General features: G+C 33.0%; 1 protein-coding gene across 1 annotated transcript; it reads left to right on the top strand.

Moving 5' to 3' along the window:
* Positions 1 to 11,679: 11,679 nt before the first annotated feature.
* On the top strand, positions 11,680 to 19,734 carry LOC140433795 (uncharacterized). The gene is made up of 2 exons (XM_072521771.1): positions 11,680 to 11,730; positions 18,907 to 19,734. The coding sequence occupies exons 1-2, from the start codon at positions 11,680 to 11,682 to the stop codon at positions 19,732 to 19,734; spliced, it is 879 nt and encodes a 292-aa protein (XP_072377872.1).

Genomic DNA, 19,734 nt, shown 5'->3' on the forward strand with positions numbered 1-19,734 from the left:
GACAGATAGTTGAACGATATTTTATACAATGTCAATCACCGGGTATGGATTTATTTTTGTCCAAGTTTTATATTGGTCCACTATTTCAAATGCAGTTCAAACAGACATATATTAAATTGTATGTTCCGTTTTAAATTCGTTCAATCTGTATATACATAATATATATATATATATATATATATATATATATATATATATATATATATATATATATATATATATATATATATGTAAATACTTTTTTCTTTTTGGGTGTGGTAGTCAATAAAAAATAGAGCTTTGCTAAGGCGTACTATTTATTCTGAATCCAAGCTTTCGGTGGTATTTTGCCACCTTTATCAAGGTCTACAAAGAAAATTACTATGTTGTAACAATTTGAATGGTGCAAAAAAACTATAAAAAACTTACCGAATGTAAGATTCGTGGCATAAACAACAACGTTAAATAACATGATAATACTGAAATTGCAACTAAACTTAAAAATGTTACTGTTAAAAAGACACTTTAAAAATTAATAAATACGTTAAAAAGTTAAAAAACAAAATGAAAGACGACATGTTAAATAGTCGTCGTTGCAAGCTTGATTTCAGTCACATTTCAGGAGCAGAAAGAGAAAGTGGGATGACAATTATTGTTTAAATAGTTTGAAGAAAATACAAAAAACATATTTAAAACTAATGTCTCACAAAATACTGTTTATGAATTTTGAGTACTACCAACTTGAAATTGAGCGGGAAATTAAAAATATTATTTGTAACATAAGCAATAGAAAGAAAATAGTATTTAGTAAATAGGTTTAGAAAAAACATCTCAAACAAAACAAAACTAAATTAATAACTGAAGTTTGATCAAAAATATTCAATTAATAAAGAAATTTAAAAAAAAAGAGAAAAGAAAACTCTCAGATGCAAAATAGCTCAGTCAAAAGTCAATATAAAATTGTAAATTTTGCTAAGATTCTGGATCTCAGATCTTTTATTCAGATTGCTCTGAATGCAGATCACTCTTGCTGATATGTACCATCTCTAAGAAAGTTCTCTTAAATTTATTTTTCTCTCTGGCTAATATTTTTATATTGTTGAAATCTATCTTATGGTCTAGATCGATAGTGGGTATGTATGTGGGTATATCGTTGTGGGTATTATTTGCTCCATTTTAACTTTGACCAAAAAGTGGTCCGAATTTGCATCAGCACCTCTGTAACTTCGGCTATCTTTTATGGCTCTCATATGTTTGGCTTCTATTAGTAAATGATCTATTTGGTTTACTGTTTGTCCATCTGGTGATACCCAGGTACCTTTATGAATTTCTTTGTGATCAAAATAAGTGCTCATAATTCGCATATTATGTTCGAAAGCAAATTCTATTACTCTTTTTCCATTCAGATTACTGTCTCTATGATTACTTTTTCCTCCTGTTATTTGTTTGTATATATCCTCCCTGCCAATCTTGGCATTCAAATCTCCTACAATTATTTTTATGTCATATGATGGTATTTTGTAAAACATATGTTCTAATTGTTCATAAAAGCTATCTTTAACGTCTTCATCTGTATTTTCTGTTGGTGCATGCACATTTATAAGGGTTACTTTTCTATATTTTCCTCTTATTCTTATTTTACATAATCTGCTTGTGACTGCCTCAAAATCTATCACCAGACTGGCAAATGTTTTCTTTATAAAAAATCCCACCCCAAATACACGTTCATTGTCTCCACTGTTGAAAAACACGTAGTTTCCCACATCCATGGTAAAATTTCCTTTTTGTTTAGTTTCTTGTATAGCTGCAATATCTATCTCATATTTCTCTAACGTATCTGATAAGTTCTTTAGTGCTCCTACTTCAAAAGTCCCTCTAACATTCCATTGTCCTATCATCATCCTATTCCGCGCTTTATTCGTTTCCATATTTTCCTGACCACTGTGCCTGTGTAGACTCAGTTTTTTTTCATTTTCTCTAGTTTTTCGGTACTATGGTTCCATTTCCACCATTCATCGTTTATACATATTTTCTGATAGCCGACTTTTGTTTCATTACCTTTTCCTTTTTCTTCTTTCGCCATATCTCTTAGCTCTTTCTGTAGTTTGGCTTCGGCTTGGGTTAGATCGTTTTCAATGAAATACCGCGTTCCTCTTAATTTACTCTTATTCTTCATAATAAGTTCTTTATCCTTCATTGTATCTACTTTTACTATCGCCACTGGTGGTTTCCCTTGAGAGGTTCTTATTTTCTGCACATCTTTTATTTTCACATTCAAATTCAATTGATTTGCTATAAAGTTGGTGGCATCTTCCAGTTCCTCATTTTCTTTGAAATCGTGTCCTTTGATCACAATGTTTTGTTTCCGAATTTGTTTATCCATCTTTTCGATCCTGCTTTCCAGGAAATTTACCTTTCCCTTCAACTCACGATTTTCTTTTTTTAAATTGGAAATTTCTTCTTGAAAGATCTGCTGGTCTTTTCGTACTCCTTTAACTTCGTTCATAAGAGCGATCATCATTTCTTTCAATTCGGTGTTATCACAATCTTTCTTAGGTGGAGACCTAGTTAACTTTCTGCTTTTCATGAAAGGGTTTTCATCTTGGTCGTCTTCTTTTTTTTCCTCCCTCTTTCTCTTACCATCGTCAGATTCTTCACTATCCCATTGATTTAATCCTCTTCTCGCGGCCATATTGTTAAAAATATTATAAATCTCTTACCTTATTCCGAACAGTGTTTTGACGTTATAATTCTCACTTACACGCCAATGTATTGTTTTGTAAATAATCACTAATTATTGTCCTTATCGTGATGGTTCCCCGCACCACGCTACTCGCCTCTTCAACCGATCGGAGCTTGTAGCACTGATTGTTTATTTAGTTTATTCGTTATGATTTTTTAAAAAACTCGATTTAGTTCACAATTTTCTAATGACACTCGATTCACACAGACACTATTTCACAGGAAAAACACTTTGTGGATAAATAAACTCGATATTACCCGCATTTTCGAATTAAATATCGGAGCCGTTTTAACCACGTCTTTCGCGTTCGTGTACCAGTGACGGAGTCCCATATACCAAGATCTTACTCTGGGCAAATTTTCAGCCATATTATCGATCGTTAATTTTTCCGAAAAAAATGATAACTTCATCCCTGTATAGCCACCCCCTGTACCACGAGGGGCGTCCGCCTGTAAGGCAAAGTCTTAACCCAGTTACAATGAATATATTCCAATAGAGAAATGTCTTATTACTGATCAGTTCAAAATTTCGGCTCTATCTCTCCGACTATTAGGCAAGCTCCTCTTTCCTTTAAAGGAGACAGATAGTTGAACGATATTTTATACAATGTCAATCACCGGGTATGGATTTATTTTTGTCCAAGTTTTATATTGGTCCACTATTTCAAATGCAGTTCAAACAGACATATATTAAATTGTATGTTCCGTTTTAAATTCGTTCAATCTGTATATACATAATATATATATATATATATATATATATATATATATATATATATATATATATATATATATATATATATGTAAATACTTTTTTCTTTTTGGGTGTGGTAGTCAATAAAAAATAGAGCTTTGCTAAGGCGTACTATTTATTCTGAATCCAAGCTTTCGGTGGTATTTTGCCACCTTTATCAAGGTCTACAAAGAAAATTACTATGTTGTAACAATTTGAATGGTGCAAAAAAACTATAAAAAACTTACCGAATGTAAGATTCGTGGCATAAACAACAACGTTAAATAACATGATAATACTGAAATTGCAACTAAACTTAAAAATGTTACTGTTAAAAAGACACTTTAAAAATTAATAAATACGTTAAAAAGTTAAAAAACAAAATGAAAGACGACATGTTAAATAGTCGTCGTTGCAAGCTTGATTTCAGTCACATTTCAGGAGCAGAAAGAGAAAGTGGGATGACAATTATTGTTTAAATAGTTTGAAGAAAATACAAAAAACATATTTAAAACTAATGTCTCACAAAATACTGTTTATGAATTTTGAGTACTACCAACTTGAAATTGAGCGGGAAATTAAAAATATTATTTGTAACATAAGCAATAGAAAGAAAATAGTATTTAGTAAATAGGTTTAGAAAAAACATCTCAAACAAAACAAAACTAAATTAATAACTGAAGTTTGATCAAAAATATTCAATTAATAAAGAAATTTAAAAAAAAAGAGAAAAGAAAACTCTCAGATGCAAAATAGCTCAGTCAAAAGTCAATATAAAATTGTAAATTTTGCTAAGATTCTGGATCTCAGATCTTTTATTCAGATTGCTCTGAATGCAGATCACTCTTGCTGATATGTACCATCTCTAAGAAAGTTCTCTTAAATTTATTTTTCTCTCTGGCTAATATTTTTATATTGTTGAAATCTATCTTATGGTCTAGATCGATAGTATGCTCTGCCAAAGCACAAGTAGGTTTGTTTAATCTACAATCACTCTTATGAGAAATGATACGGCTAGACAGATTCCTTCCAGTTTCACCAATGTACGTGGATGGACATTCAGTACATTGAATGCAATAAACAACATCTGTAGTCTCTAAAGTGGTAAGGGGTTGTTTTATTTTGTTATACAGCTGACGTATGGTTTCGATGTTCTTGTTAGCTATTTTGATATTCTTAAATTCTTTGAAAATCTTAGTGAGTTCAACGGTTAGTTTCGGAATATATGGAAGGGCATAAAAATACACACTTGTTGGAGCAGAATTATTTTGTGCTGAGGGCACTGATTGTGACATAGTAAGAATTTAATTTCTATTAACAAAAGGAACATTAAATTAATTTATTAATCAGTCTTGGAGGATATGAATTTTCAACAAAAATATTACGTAAGAGGTTGAGATCATGTTGGAGATAATCCGGATGTGATAACCTTTTGACACGTTCTTTCATCGCTAGGACTAAATTAGTTTTCATCCTAGGAGGATGGTAAGAAAGGTAGCTTATGAATCTATTGCTACATATGGTTGTGTAACACCATTGTGTTTTCACAACATTATCCTCACATCTATGCAATCTCATGTCAAGGAAAGGCAAAGATCCCTCCCGCTTCTCTTCGCACGTGAATTGCAAGTCATCCACGTATCTCTTTATGAACGGTATTTCAAAATTGATTTGTTGCAAAATTGAATTGATTTGAACAGTCTTCAATCAAGTGGTCCAAGACATAATTGCACAGTATTGGTGAAATAGTAGAACCCATTGGAGTACCAAAGACTTGTTTGTAGTAACAATCATTAAAAATAAAAACATTAGAGTCAAAAACAAAAGAAATGAGTTTTTTGGTATTGGCTAAGTTAAGGGTTGCATTGATATGTCATCCCAGTGTTTCTCAACACTAACTAATATTGTGTGTAATGGTAAATTAGTGAACAAAGACACTACATCAAAACTAACGAGCTTATAGTCGATAGGTAATTTTAAGTTATTAATAAAAGAACTGAAACCGAAAGAGTCCTGAATGTAAAACTCATTGTTATTACTGTACGTTTCTGTGAGAATATTAGTTAAAAAACTTGCTATGGGGCCATTAGGTGTACCTATTGAGGACACTATTGGTCTCATAGACAGAGTAGGTTTATGAATTTTTGGGAGAGCATAAAATCTAGGAGCAATTGCATTGTAAATTTTCAAAGTTTTACCAACTGATTGATCTATTTGATTCTCCATCATGAATCAGTTGGTAAAACTTTATAATATTGCGGAACAATTAATTGAAAAAACTAAGATCATTGAATTTTTTTTTATTAGCACTCGACGAATCCACTGATATTAGTTCCACAGCACAACTTCTCATATTCATACGAGGTGTTACTCAAGATTTTGAAGTCTTAGAAGAGTTATTAGGAATGTGTTCATTGAAAGGTCAAACCAAAGGAGTTGATATACTCAATGTTCTTTTGGATGAGTGTTCAAAAACTGGTGCAGACACTGTGGCGGAGACCACCACCATATGTTGCATTATGAAAAAGGAAACACAAGCAACAAAAGAAACTCCAATGAAACGAAAGGAGAACAAACACAAGAAAGAAATGGAAGAGATTCGAACAATAGAAGAAACGGGTACCAAGCTGATAGGTACAGAGGAGGAAATAATAATCCATACAACGCCAGAGAACAAAATAACGGAAGGCGAGAAAATACACAAGATACCAATGGGCATAGGAATAGCAACGACCAACAAAGAGGGCAGAATTCAGTAAACTGTGCAAGCCATAAGGAAGGTGAAGCATTACTAGCGACAGCTGTGGTACGCATAAGAGATGCGAAAGGAGATTCACACATAATGAGAGCACTAATCGACCAAGGGTCACAATGCGCATTTATAACGGAACAAGCTGCGACGACGCTAGGAACAACAAGGAAGCCCATACAGGCGACCATATCCGGGATAGGCTCGTCAGGAGAAAAAACAGCCAACTGGAGTATGGAACTTTTAATCGAAACTCATTACGAAAGTGACTTCGAGATGGAAATAGAAGCACTAGTACTACCGAAGATAACAAGGAATTTACCGGAACAGGATATAATTCTACGGGACTATAACGAGAAAAATGCAATACTGGCAGATCCAAGATATTACAAGGTAGGGAAGATAGACTTACTACTAGGAGTAAAAGAATACAGTTACATATTGACAGAAGGGATGCACAGAATAAGTAATGGACTCCTAAGTCAAAACACCAAACTAGGATGGATAGTTTCGGAATAGCACGAGAAAGGGAGAATATAAAAGCAGAAGTATGCTGTATGATATCAAGACAAGAAATGGACGTACAAATAAAGAACTTCTCCGAATTAGAAGAAGTAAATCAGGACACAAGTTTCTGAGTGGAAGAACAAGAATGTGAAGAACTGTATCGACAGACTGTAAAAAGGAATGAAGAAGGGAGATACGAAGTAAAAATTCCGTTTAGGGAAGACGTAGCAAAGTTAGGAGAATCTAAACAGCAAGCATTCGCCAGATTGATGCAACTAGAAAGGAAGTTTGCAAAAGACAAACAGTTAGAAGCGAATTACAGACGATGCATGGAAGATTATGAAAACCAAGGTCATATGGTAATAGTAGAAAACCAGGGAGATGGGTACTACTTACCTCATCATCCAGTGAGAAAAGAGGACAGTACTACAACGAAAATAAGAGCCGTGTTTGATGCATCAAGCAAAAGCTCATCGACAGTAAGCCTGAATGATATTATGCACACAGGGCCGAAATTACAACAAGATTTGACAAATATACTATTACGATGGAGATCCAATAAGATAGCATACTCAGCGGATCTGGAAAAAATGTTTAGACAAATCAGAATGGCAGAAGAAGACCAAAAATATCAAAAAATTTTGTGGAGAAAGGACACAAAGGACCACATACAAGAGTATAACTTAACGACGGTGACATACGGCACGGCCGCAGCACCCTTTTTAGCGTTAAGAACAATACAACAATTACAAGAAGACGAAGGAGCGAGGTTCCCGTTGGCATCGAAAATTGTAAAAGAAAACATGTATGTAGACGATATACTAGGAGGAGCTGAGTCAGTGCAGGAAGCAGAAACAGCCCAAAAGGAATTAATACAACTGTTCAGAAAAGGAGGTTTCATTCTTAGAAAATGGTTGAGCAACGAAAAAAGAATAATGGAGAACGTACCGGAGGATATGAGGAACGTAGACTCATAGGCATTCAAACAAGAAGAAGTACGGAAAACGTTAGGAATACACTGGTCACCTAAAGAGGATATAATCACATTCAAAATAGGGATAACAACGGCAAAGAATATAACGAAAAGACACGTACTGTCAGAAGTAGCAAAACTATACGACCCACTGGGATGGATAGCACCTGTAGTAATTCAGGCGAAAATGTTCATACAGGAATTATGGGAGCAAAAGACCAGTTGGGATAAAGAATTAACTAGCAACCAACAAAGCAGGTGGAATACATACCAGGCGCAATTAGTAAATCTGGAGAAAATAACATTGCCCAGGTGGAACAACTTAAGCAAGATAAACAGAGTAGAACTACATGGATTTGCAGATGCGTCTATGAAAGGATATGGAGGTAATCTACTCAAGGGTATTAGGCCCAATCATAACAAATCATATCGAAATCAAAACGAATCTAATGATAGCAAAATCGATAGTCGCACCATTGAAAGGGAAAACGACGTTACCGAGGCTCGAGCTGTGTGCCGCGGTACACACAAGAATGCTAAGACTGTAAGGAATTTGTTTTCTAAAACTAAAACACCTCTGTCCCTTCTGGAACAAGTTAATGTAATATATCATATACCTTGTGCTGAGTGTGACTCATGTTACATCGGTCAGACAGGGAGGTCACTGAGAGGGCGTCTTACGACACACCGCAGTGATATTAACTTATCTAAGCATACTTGTGCTCTTGCCCAGCATGCTATTAACTCTAAGCACGAAGTGAACTTTAATGAAGTTAAAATTCTTGGCACTGAACGCAATCTCATTAAAAGACAGTTTTTAGAAATGTGTTCAATATTAAAACATCCAAATACTCTTAATAAGAGAACCGACATTAGTAACTTGAGCCAAATTTATCATGCATTAATTTTGCAGAATTAGGCTTAATATGTTGTTTACTTTAAATTATCCCTTAAGGTGTTTTTATCACATTTTCATATTTAATAAATTCAAATAAAAATAAAATAAAACAAATTATTCGTTTCTTATTAACTTAGATTTATCAACTTACATTTTATTAACTATTTGGTCAATATCACTTTTACATACTTAAAGTAATCTCACAGAATCTTTTTCATTCACAGTTCCAAATGCTATGAACCTTGGACTGTGGAAATTGAATTAATCTTCACCTGTTGGCTCGCTAACCAGCGACATCAAAAATATTATAATATATGATATTTTGGATTGACCTCGCATGCTTTGTTCTTTGTTAACAAATCAATCACTGGGGAGAAAATGGTCATCTTAACCATTTTTTCCTTTCATTTTTTTGGCTTTTTAACGACAAGTTGTCAACCAAATTTATCACATTCTATGAATGTACCGCTCTATCGTATTAGAGGTTGGTATTTTGTCTTGATGTTCTGTGATTTTGACCTCAAGGCCATATCTATTCACGTTGTTTGCGTGGGTGTTTAACCTGTAAATTCATTTACCTGCGAGATTCAGTAAGCTTAAGACTGGTAACTACATTTTTTATCTTGTGTGTGTGTGATTGTGCATTATTGGCTTCGGAGTCTCTGTCCATTCGCCATCTTACCTTTATGGGATTATTTTGTATTTTTTATTCGGAAGCTATAAAGGAGTGACCCTTGCTTTCTTCTCGTTTGCTATACAATCATAGTCCTGTTCTAATTTTACAAAGAAATATTTCCTATATATCTAATTTTACAATTATACCTTAGATTTTTATTTCTCTTATAACATATTCAGCTTGTTTTGAATTATTTCCTTTTGTTGTGTTTTTTTTTTTTTTTTTTTTTTTTTTTTTTTTTTTTTTTTTTTATTTTTTTTCTTTTTTTATATATACATATATATACACACATATATTTATTTATTTGTTTTTTTTTCCTATCTTTTTATCTTATATAATTTGGGATTTAGACTAGGATACAATTTGACGCTCAGGGGTCGATCAGAGCATTTAGACGAGACAGGTGGACCTCGGATAGACTTAAGGCTTTGCACAAAGGGAAAAAAACATAGGCTATAAACTTAATCTAATACATAAAATATGTTTATACAAAATTTGATAAATATTACAATCTTCTAAACTAAATAATTGGGTTAGGTTATATGGTTTGGTGATTTTGGGTATTTTGGTTATTTCTTCATTTAATACTTTTACTTCATTACTTATTTTAGAACAGCCTAATATCATGTGCTCTGTTGTACCTTCTTCTCCGCATGTACAATTAGGAGAATCACTTAATTTTATTTTATATTTATACTGCGGAGTTAAAACATGGTTGAACCTTAATCTGCACAATACAGAGAAAAACCGCTTACTTCCCGACAGTCTTGAGAACCAAGAATGGCTAGGAGGCTCGGTAACTATGTTTTTATAAAATTTTCCTTTTGGACTGCTTCTATACATTTCTCTCCATTCTGTTAGTAATATGGGCTTTACGTGGCAAGCAATTTCATTGTGAGGACATTTATACTTTAAATATTCTCCTGTTCTACTTCCTATTTTAGCTTCTTCGTCTACTTCTTCATTTTCTTTTATCCCACAATGCCCTTTAATCCAAACAAGTGATACATTAACCTTTTGAGCTTGTAGTTCATGAAGTTTAGTAATTATTTTGGTAAAAATATAATTACTATTGACCTGGTGGATATTTTTTATTTTGATAACAGCACTTTTACTATCTGAACAAATTGCAAATGATTCTTCTGTAACTTTCATATTACTTATATATAGAAGAGCTTCTAATATAGCGATTAATTCTGCCGTATATATTGTTAGTTTTTCATTTAATTTATAAGATTTTTTAATGTTATTATGTGAATCAAATATAGCGCAACCTACTTTATTGTTACTCTTTGATGCATCGGTGAATATATAGCGACGCCTGGGAAGATACTTTTCTAAATCTTGCTTAAATATGTATTGTCTAATTCTTGGGTGAAATTTTGAATAATCTTGGAGAAAAACACAGTTAATTGGATGGATGTTGTAAATATTTATACTATATAATGGATCTATATCTGAAGAGTATATTTCTTCTATTACGTTATGTATTACATAATATGACTCTGTAATAGTTAAACTTTTTTTCGACTTCCAATAACTGTGGGTAAGATCCGATGTCAACAGTATATTAATTTTTTGGACTAAGTCGCTTTTTTTGGAGCTTAATTTAGCTATAAAATTGGAAGCTAAAATCTTTCGGCGATATTTTAGTGGAGTTTCCGCTACTTCTGCAAATAAACAATCAATTGGTGTACTTTTTAAAGCCCCTAGGCATAGTCTTAGACACTTATTTACTACGTGGTCTATTTTTTCTAGTTGACTTTTTGAAGCTTGGTCGTAGAAGAAACAACCATAATCCAGTATTGACCTAATGTAGGATTTGTACAGAAGGATTGCTACATTTGGATCTGATCCCCATTTTGTTCCACATACTGACCGTAAGATGTTAATTCCTTTTTCTGTTTTCTTGATTAGATAATCTATGTGATTTTTCCATGTCATTTTTTTATCTAAATGCATTCCTAGGTATTTTACTGATGCACGTACGCTATACTTTGTTGTATCCAATGTTAATTCGGTTGGAATGTTTTTTCTTTTTCTCGTGAAAATGCAAACTTCTGTTTTTTTCCTGGAAATTTTTAGTCCATTTTCATTACACCATTTATTGAGGTTCTTATAAGCTATATTTAATTTTTTGCACCCTTCTTCAATATATTGACATGGTGAATATATACAAATATCATCGGCAAATTGTAGTATAGAAATGTTCTCAGATTTAATTTTACATTCCAGATCTCCTGTGTATATTAAGTATAGTACAGGGCTTAGTATACTTCCTTGTGGTAACCCAATATTGGTCGTTTTAGGGCCCAATATTTCATCATTTATATTTATTGAAACTGTTCTATCGGAATATAGTAATCTGATACGTGAGGTCAAAGCTTGAGAAATTCCCATTTTTTCCATTTTTTCATAGAGAATGTCTAATATCACATTATCATATGCTGATTCTATATCTACAAAAATTGCTGTAAGTGATTTGTTGTTAGTAAAAGCGATATTTATATCACTTACTAGGTTACCTACATTTTCAATGGTTGAACATCCTCTTCTGAAGCCAAACTGTAATTTAGGTAATTTTTTATTGTTTTCAAGCCAATGAACTAGTCTGACTTTGATCATTCTTTCTAAAGTTTTTAAGACACAAGAAGCTAGAGAAATTGCTCTATATGAATCTGGATCTTCCGCATCTCGATTTGGCTTTAGAATTGGGATTGCTGAATATTCCTTCCAGCTTGTTGGAAATTCTGCCCGATTCCATGTAGTATTTATTATTTTGCGAAAAATTTCTATACTTGATTCTGACAAACTAGCGAGCATTTTATAATAAATGTTATCAACTCCGGGCGCTGTATTATTGTTAGTTTTGAGGCTTTGTTTTATTTCCATACTTGAGAATTCCCTATCTATATCATCCATGCTCAGTAAACTAATCGGCCGAATATTTGTTTCCACCCAACTTGGAGCAATTTTATTGAAGAACATTTCTACCCACTCCCCTTCCTGGGTCCTATTTTTTGGAGGATTAAATGTATTTTTTATTTTCTTTATATATTTCCATATATCTTTTATAGGTGTGTTTCTGTTAAGTTGTTTACAAAAATTTTGCCAAGAATCTTTTTTGCTTTGTAATATTATTTTTTTTGCGACTGCTACTGAATTTTTATATTTTAAATAGTTAGTTAAATTTGACTGCCTTTTGTAAAGCAAAAAAGCTTCTTGTTGACATTTAATGGCATTTGCACATCTCTGATTCCACCAAACTTTGCTAAATTCTGATTTGATCTCTGTTCTCTTCTGTGGGATTGCTAGTTTTGTAGCATGATTTAGTGACTCTATAAAACTTTTATAAGATCTTTCGTTATTACTTTCATCTAATTGTTCATCTACTATCTGAGAGAAAAGGGACCAGTCAGCTTTATTTAAATTAACTTTGTTTTTACACTTAAAGGCAGGGGCGGCTCGTGATAGTACAAGATGGTGAGGCACACTACACTTAAGGAAAATTATTATTATTATGGTTAGCTTCTCTTTGCTCCAGTCATACCTGGCTAAGGAGGCATTGCTCGCGCCAGCAAACAATGACTTGGCGTGAGAAGGACTTCTGACGATACGCGCGCGGATCAACAAAAGTCATCCTCACCTCAAAGCTCTCCTAAGCCCTCCTCCACCCTCCCTTATGTGCACTGAAGGTGCAACGTAAGGGCTGACTGCTTTTTGAAAAAGTCCGCGATTGAGCTGTATTTATGAGCACCATGTGTAATAGGGTGCTCATAAATGTAACTTAAATGATACCCAAGGTGTCGTTAAGCGACTTACTCCGGTTTATCATGAAATCTCGTATCGTTAGATAAAAGCGAACGAAAAACGAGGGAGCTCTAATCCTCGAGCCTGCACCTTGGTTAGCGGCCAAGTTGTAGCCTCAAGGATCTAGGTGGCATCTCCCGTGGCCTTTTTTTATTTTTATAATTTTTTTGTGAATTTTTTATTATTTTATATTTTTTTTGAATCTTTATATTTTTTATTAATTTTTTTGGGATTTTTATATTTTTTGGGGGTTAGTAGGTATTTTTTATCTGGGAGATTTGTTAGTAAGTGTTATAAATGGCGACTGCTAATCTAGTGCCATCTTCTTCACGCTCTCACATATCCCTTCAGTTGAAGCTTCGGTTTAGCATATCTCCATTGATCTTTCTCGTCGTAAGATGTTAGTCGGAAGGTCGATTTTGCGACATCATAAAGTGAGGCCGTTTACGTTAAATAAACTTAAACAAAGGGTTAAATTTTGTTTTTTGGTTTTTTATTTCACGATTTTTAAAAATTATAATTATTTTAGAAAAACTTCAAAAAATATAAATTCTAAAAGGAAAACTGAGTTCTAAAATTTAAAGTTTTTTATAAATTAAAGGAATACTGCGAGACTTCTGTTCTGCAAAATGATCTATTACATCGTCTATAAAAACGTTCTCATCCTGTGATTTTATAAATGATTTTTCAATTGAGATTTTTGCCATATTACTCAATCGTGTCTGTCCAGTTGTATTTCTGATGTAATTTTTAATCCTTTTTAGCGCGGAGAAACTTCTTTCTGCAGAAGCACTTGTCACTGGCAAAACAACACAAATGCATAATAATTTAAAAACTTCTGGCATACAAAGTTTTAAATCATAATCGTGAAAAAAAGTTAACATTTCATAAGGGCTTGCGCAATTTTCTATTATATCATTCCCGTACATAGCGGATAACTCACTTTTTAGTTGATTTATATCAAAAATATTATACTGCGTTGTCAAGTTTTTTAATAGATCGTGAGGAAATTCTTTAGAAAAAATGGGAAATTTTGATATATTCAACAGATCAAAGAAATGTAATTTTTCAACGTCGCAAAACCTAACCTCTATTTGGGTTGCTATAATGTCAAGAATTTCAAAAAAAATTTGCCTTAATTGTTGAGTTTTATCAGTCATTTCAACTCCCTTACGACGACGTTTCGAGTGTAACGCAGCGGTATCCAGTTTTTCATAAATTGTATCAAAATAAGTACTGTTACTCCTAAATTCACGTATTTTACTTAGGGTATTTTGAAGTAAATTTCTGGCCTTAACAATGTCTGTATTTCTATTTTGTAGAATGGAAAAAACAGTATCAGTTTGATGAAAAATCAACGAAAATATTTCTAAAAAAAATATGTTCTGAGGATCTTCTAAAAAAGCTTTTAAACCTACTGCTTCTCTTATTGTTTTGTCATCAAAATCGCGACTATTAATAATAAAATCAAAGGTCTCAAGTAATTTATCCTTATTATTATTAACTGTGAGAACTGCGCGTGAAGTAAAATTCCAGCGAGTTGCTACATTAGAAGGTATACGATTTCCTCCAATGTGTTCTAACACTTGGGTACGCTTTGTAGATTTAGAAAAATATGAAGAAAAACCGGATAAGGTTGAGAAAAAAACTTTAACTTGTTGAATTGAACTGCATGCGTTACTTAAAACTAAATTAAATACATGTGCATAGCAATGAATGAACATGGCTTGAGGCGCTATAGATTTAATTTTTGCCTGTAGACCATTCACTTCTCCCGACATTACAGAAGCTCCATCGTATGTCTGAGCCACTAATTTACTATGCAAGTTGAACTTTCGAAATTTGGTAGATAAAAATTCAAATAAATCTTGAGCAGAACGCCCGGAACTTACATCGTAAAATCCCATGAATCGTTCGACTGGTTTATCGTTTATTACGTATCGAAAAATAACGGATAGTTGTGAATGGCAGCTTATATCAGTAGTCTCATCCACCTGCCAGGAAAAGAATAATGATTTTGAAATTTCTTCCTCAATTTTTTTATTTATAACAAAAGCAATTGAATCGATTAATTCATTTTGTATGGTTTTAGATGTCCCAGAAAAAACTGATCTAGAGTCATTATCATGTTCTAAAAATGTTTTTAAATTAGTGTCAAATTTACTAACAAGAACAACTAGCTCTTTGAAATTCCCGCGATTTAAAGATTCATTAGATTCATCATGCCCCCTAAACGGTAACTCTTGCATACAGAGGTGTAACGTAATATCTATAAGGCTTTTTAAAATTTGCCGATTTTCTTTAACCCTAGCATTGAAATTTTCAATATCTATTTTACGCGAATTGTCTAGTGCTGTGGCGATATTTTGCTTTTGTTTTCTCATAAGAGTAAGCTTGCAATTCGATGTAATATGTTGAGAACTTTTATTGTGTAACAATAGACTCCGAGACAAATTTTTCAAATCAGTATAACCACTTTTGAACCAAACTTTGTCGCTAGTATTAGCTGTGGCAAATAAAATGCATGGCCAACAAAACAATTTATTTAATGTTATACTACCCGTAAGCCAGTCAAACTTTTCGTACCATGCATTTTGAAATCCCCGATTTGGTTTTCCGACGCCACCGATAGAAACAAGATGTTTACTTAAATCTGGAATAGGTCGTTTTACGACTTTAACTATATATAATTTATCTTCATATGAATGACTTGAAAAATTCTGCTGATTGACTAAAAAATTTACGAGATCACAAGTATTACGAATATTTACATTTACCTGGGAAAGTTGTGACGAAGTGCTCGGTGCTAAATCCATTTTTCACTAAAACCGAAAATCCTGCAGACAAAAACAAACAACAAACCCACCAAAATTATTAAAAAAACTTAATTAGAATTGCACTTATTATATAACATGTAATCTTACTGTTTTTTTAATGAAAAACAACACGAGATACGTCAAACGTGATCCTGCCGCACAAAGAGGTCAACAGGAAGTAATTTAACTACTACTTACTCTTACTACAACAATTTTGCAGAAATGTTCCAAAATGTACCAATGTTGCCAATCTGGTAAATGCATAGAAAAAAAATATTTTTTGTTAAATCGGAAAACAATAGAACAATATGTATAGTACCATCTACTAAAGGAAAATACTCTACTACAACATAACAATGTTGTTACAATTTTCAAATAAAAATCTATGTTTTATTTAAAATGTACTTTTATACCCCGAGGGAAAAAATGTAGCGAATTGGGTACCTTTGTACCCAAACGGCAACGCTGCTAGTTAAAATGACTACACCAAACCAGAGCGGCCGGCATGCGGCATGCCTCTCTTGTTCGGTGAAATCGTGGGCAGAAAATAAATAAATCATGTTGAATTTCGCTAGATAATGTGATGTCTAATATGTCAGACAGAGCAATGCCGTGAGGCTTGCCTCGGCGGCTATAATTTTTAAAGAGAGAATGAGATGCACAGATGATATATTAGAAGCTGGCGCGGAAAATTGAGCCGTTGTTTATTTAATATTTTGTGGTTTAAGCTTGTCCCTTGTCCGGCCCGTAGATTATGAAGAAATATACAAAGATAAGACATCAGGGGTGTACATATTTTAATTTTTTATCATAATGAAAATAAAGTTATTTAGAAAATTCCAAAAAGTTAAATTGTGGTTAAAGAACGTAAATAGTCGATTGATACTGGTGAGGCACTGCCTCACCTGCCTCATAGGACCAGCCGCCCCTGCTTAAAGGATACTTGAGTAGTATTAAAATGTGTTTTAATTAGAACAGGAAAATGATTGGAAGTACCTAATGGTATAATATCAGTTTTCCAATCACAATTTAAAGTTATATCTCTAGAACATATTGTTATATCTACAGCAGATTTATTATTACTTCCAAATCTAGGTATTAATGTTTCGCTTCCTGTATTTAAATAATTTAAGTTACACTCCTCTATAGCACCGAGAAGCCTTGAACCCGATATATCTGAATAACTATTTCCCCATGCAGTATGATGACAATTGAAATCGCCTCCTACCAAAAATGGCTTTTCTAGGCTATCAAAAAAGGCAACCCAATCTGTTTCTCTAATGTTTAGTTTTGGTTTGGCGTATATAGAGTATAGGTGGATTTTGATATTTTTATTTATTGACACTGATACCGACACACATTCTACGAACTTTATTGGAGTAAATTTTGGCTTAGGAAAAAATGTAAGGAATTTTTTTAATAAGATTGCAACTCCTCCATAACCGTCATTACGGTCGTGTCTAAATATATTAAAATTATTAATAAAAAAATGTGAAGATTCCTTTAACCAGGTTTCCGAAAGCAACACTACATTAATCTTATTATCGAAAATGTATTTTTCAAAATGACCTTTATTACACAGAATTGATCTAGCATTCCATTGCAGTATATTTAAGTTACTCATAGTCTGATAGAATTTGCGTTATACTGTCTTTTATATTTTCAATAAGTGTACTATTTTTAATTTCTATATTTGAAAAAGTTAAAACATCTTTGATAAGATTTAATATTGATTCGCGAGTTTTTATCTGTTTACTTAAAGTGCTATTATCATCACAACTATTATTATAATTTGGTATATTTTTAAATTTATTGAAAACAGGTTCTGTTAAAATTTTTGGATTTGAAATTATTTCTTTGTGTTTTTCGAATGTTTCATCGATCTCTGGGGTTATAGCTAACCTCTTTCTTTTTAAAGTAACAGTATACCGGTTTGAATTTGTGTCAGTTTTTGCTACACTTGAAAAACTTTTTTCGTGCTTAGAAGAAGCCTCAGCGTATGATAAGTTTTCATATACCATAGTTTTTTTTATACTCTTTTGTCTACTAAATTCTAAACAATTTTTTTTATCAGTGGCGCAATGCTTTTCTTTACAATAAATGCATATTGGTTCATTTTTTTGGCAATTTTCTACTTTATGGTCTTCTCCACAATTTTGACAGCGTTCTTTTGATCTACACTGTGTACTAATATGGCCGTATCTTAGACATTTAAGACACTGCATTACTCTTGGCACGTATTTTTCGACTTCATACACCATTTTTTCTATTATTACCCTAGTAGGTAAAAGTTGACCTCTAAATGTAACTATAATTGTAGTTGTTGGAACAATTTCATTTTTGTCATTTTTACGTGAAATTCTTTTTACGTGACTTACTTCTAAATTATATCCTAATTTCGGTTTAATAATTTCTTTTATTTCCTGTTCTGATAATTCTAAATCTATTTGCCTTATGACTCCCTTTACGTGAGTAAAAAACATTGGAATGTATGTATCGTATTGTTTATCCTTTAATGACTGTGCTGTTAGGGGAACGACGGGTAATAGCGAACAGCGGGTGATTGCGAACATCACAGAATACATGCGTACGTCATCTGTATCATTCCGTTGTAAACTTCATTTCGTGCTTCCTACTAGTCTGCACGTGGTGGCATAGATACACAGTTGCCCGGAATTTGTGGAATTTTTTACAGCGATTTATTTGTTTTTGGTGCTTGCACTACAATTTTAGCAATTCAGAAAATAAGGTATGTACCTAAACACTTGATGGTTTCATTTAAATTGTTAGAGTTAGTTAACTTACTATTATTTAACCTATAAAATTGTCCTATTACGGAGAAGTTAAATGCATTTATATTATGATTGTTTCGTTTCTTCATATTCATTTCCAAATCGGGTAATCACGAACAGATGTTCGCGATTACCCGCCAAGTGTTCGCGTTTACTCTTTTAATAATTTGGCTTAGATTCTTTACATTTTTGCTTTACTTTTGCTAATTTAACAATTTGTATCTTTTTCAGATGCCTTTTAAACGGAAACGAAGTACCAACAAATTTTCATGGACTGATGATCAAATGCAAGCTGCTCTAAAGGCAATTGAAGAAAGACGTTATGGCCTAACGGAAGCTGCACGCCAATTTAATATACCTGTTACAACATTACAAAACAGAGTCTCTAGAGGCTTTTACAAAGGCAGGCTGGGTGCAAACACACTCTTTTCAAATGAACAGGAAGAAGAAATGAGTCGTCATTTACTAACGTTATCTAAAATATTTTATGGATTAACCCCAATTCAGTTGCGAAAAGAGGCCTTCGCCTATGCAGAAAAATTAAACTTAAAACATAGTTTCAACAGAGAAAAACAAGAAGCCAGTAAAGACTGGTTATATGGATTCATGTCAAGGCATCCTGAGTTAGGTTTCCGTAAACCTGAAGCAACAAGTCTTAATCGCATTCAAGGTTTCAATAAGGATCAAGTCTCAAGGTTTTATGATAATTTGGGTAAGCTGTACGATGAATACAAGTTTCCACCTACTCGAATATTTAATGTCGATGAGACTGGCATTACAAACGTAAATAGGCCTAATCGGATCATTGGACCTAGAGGCCAAAAACAAGTTGGAGCCGTTACAAGTGTAGAAAGGGGCAAGAACGTGACGGTATGCTGTTGTATGAGTGCCAGCGGATCTTTTACACCTCCAATGACTATTCATTTATCCAAGACTGAGAAGAAATCCTGCTTTAGAAAAGGATGGGCCTCTAGGTTCTTTGTACTCCTGTTCAAAAAGCGGTTGGATGAACTAAGAAGTGTTCCTGTTTTGGATTCAACATTTTGCGAAAACCAATAA

The sequence above is a fragment of the Diabrotica undecimpunctata genome, chromosome 2 (genome assembly GCF_040954645.1).
Source record: "Diabrotica undecimpunctata isolate CICGRU chromosome 2, icDiaUnde3, whole genome shotgun sequence".
NCBI lineage: Eukaryota > Metazoa > Arthropoda > Insecta > Coleoptera > Chrysomelidae > Diabrotica > Diabrotica undecimpunctata.

Bases quoted from the DNA above. Each gene is read 5' to 3' on its own strand.
- LOC140433795 (XM_072521771.1), top strand. From the start codon at position 11,680: ATGTCTAATATCACATTATCATATGCTGATTCTATATCTACAAAAATT. The intron at 11,731-18,906 runs GTAAGTGATTTG...TATCTTTTTCAG, and splicing joins CTATATCTACAAAAATTGCT to ATGCCTTTTAAACGGAAACG.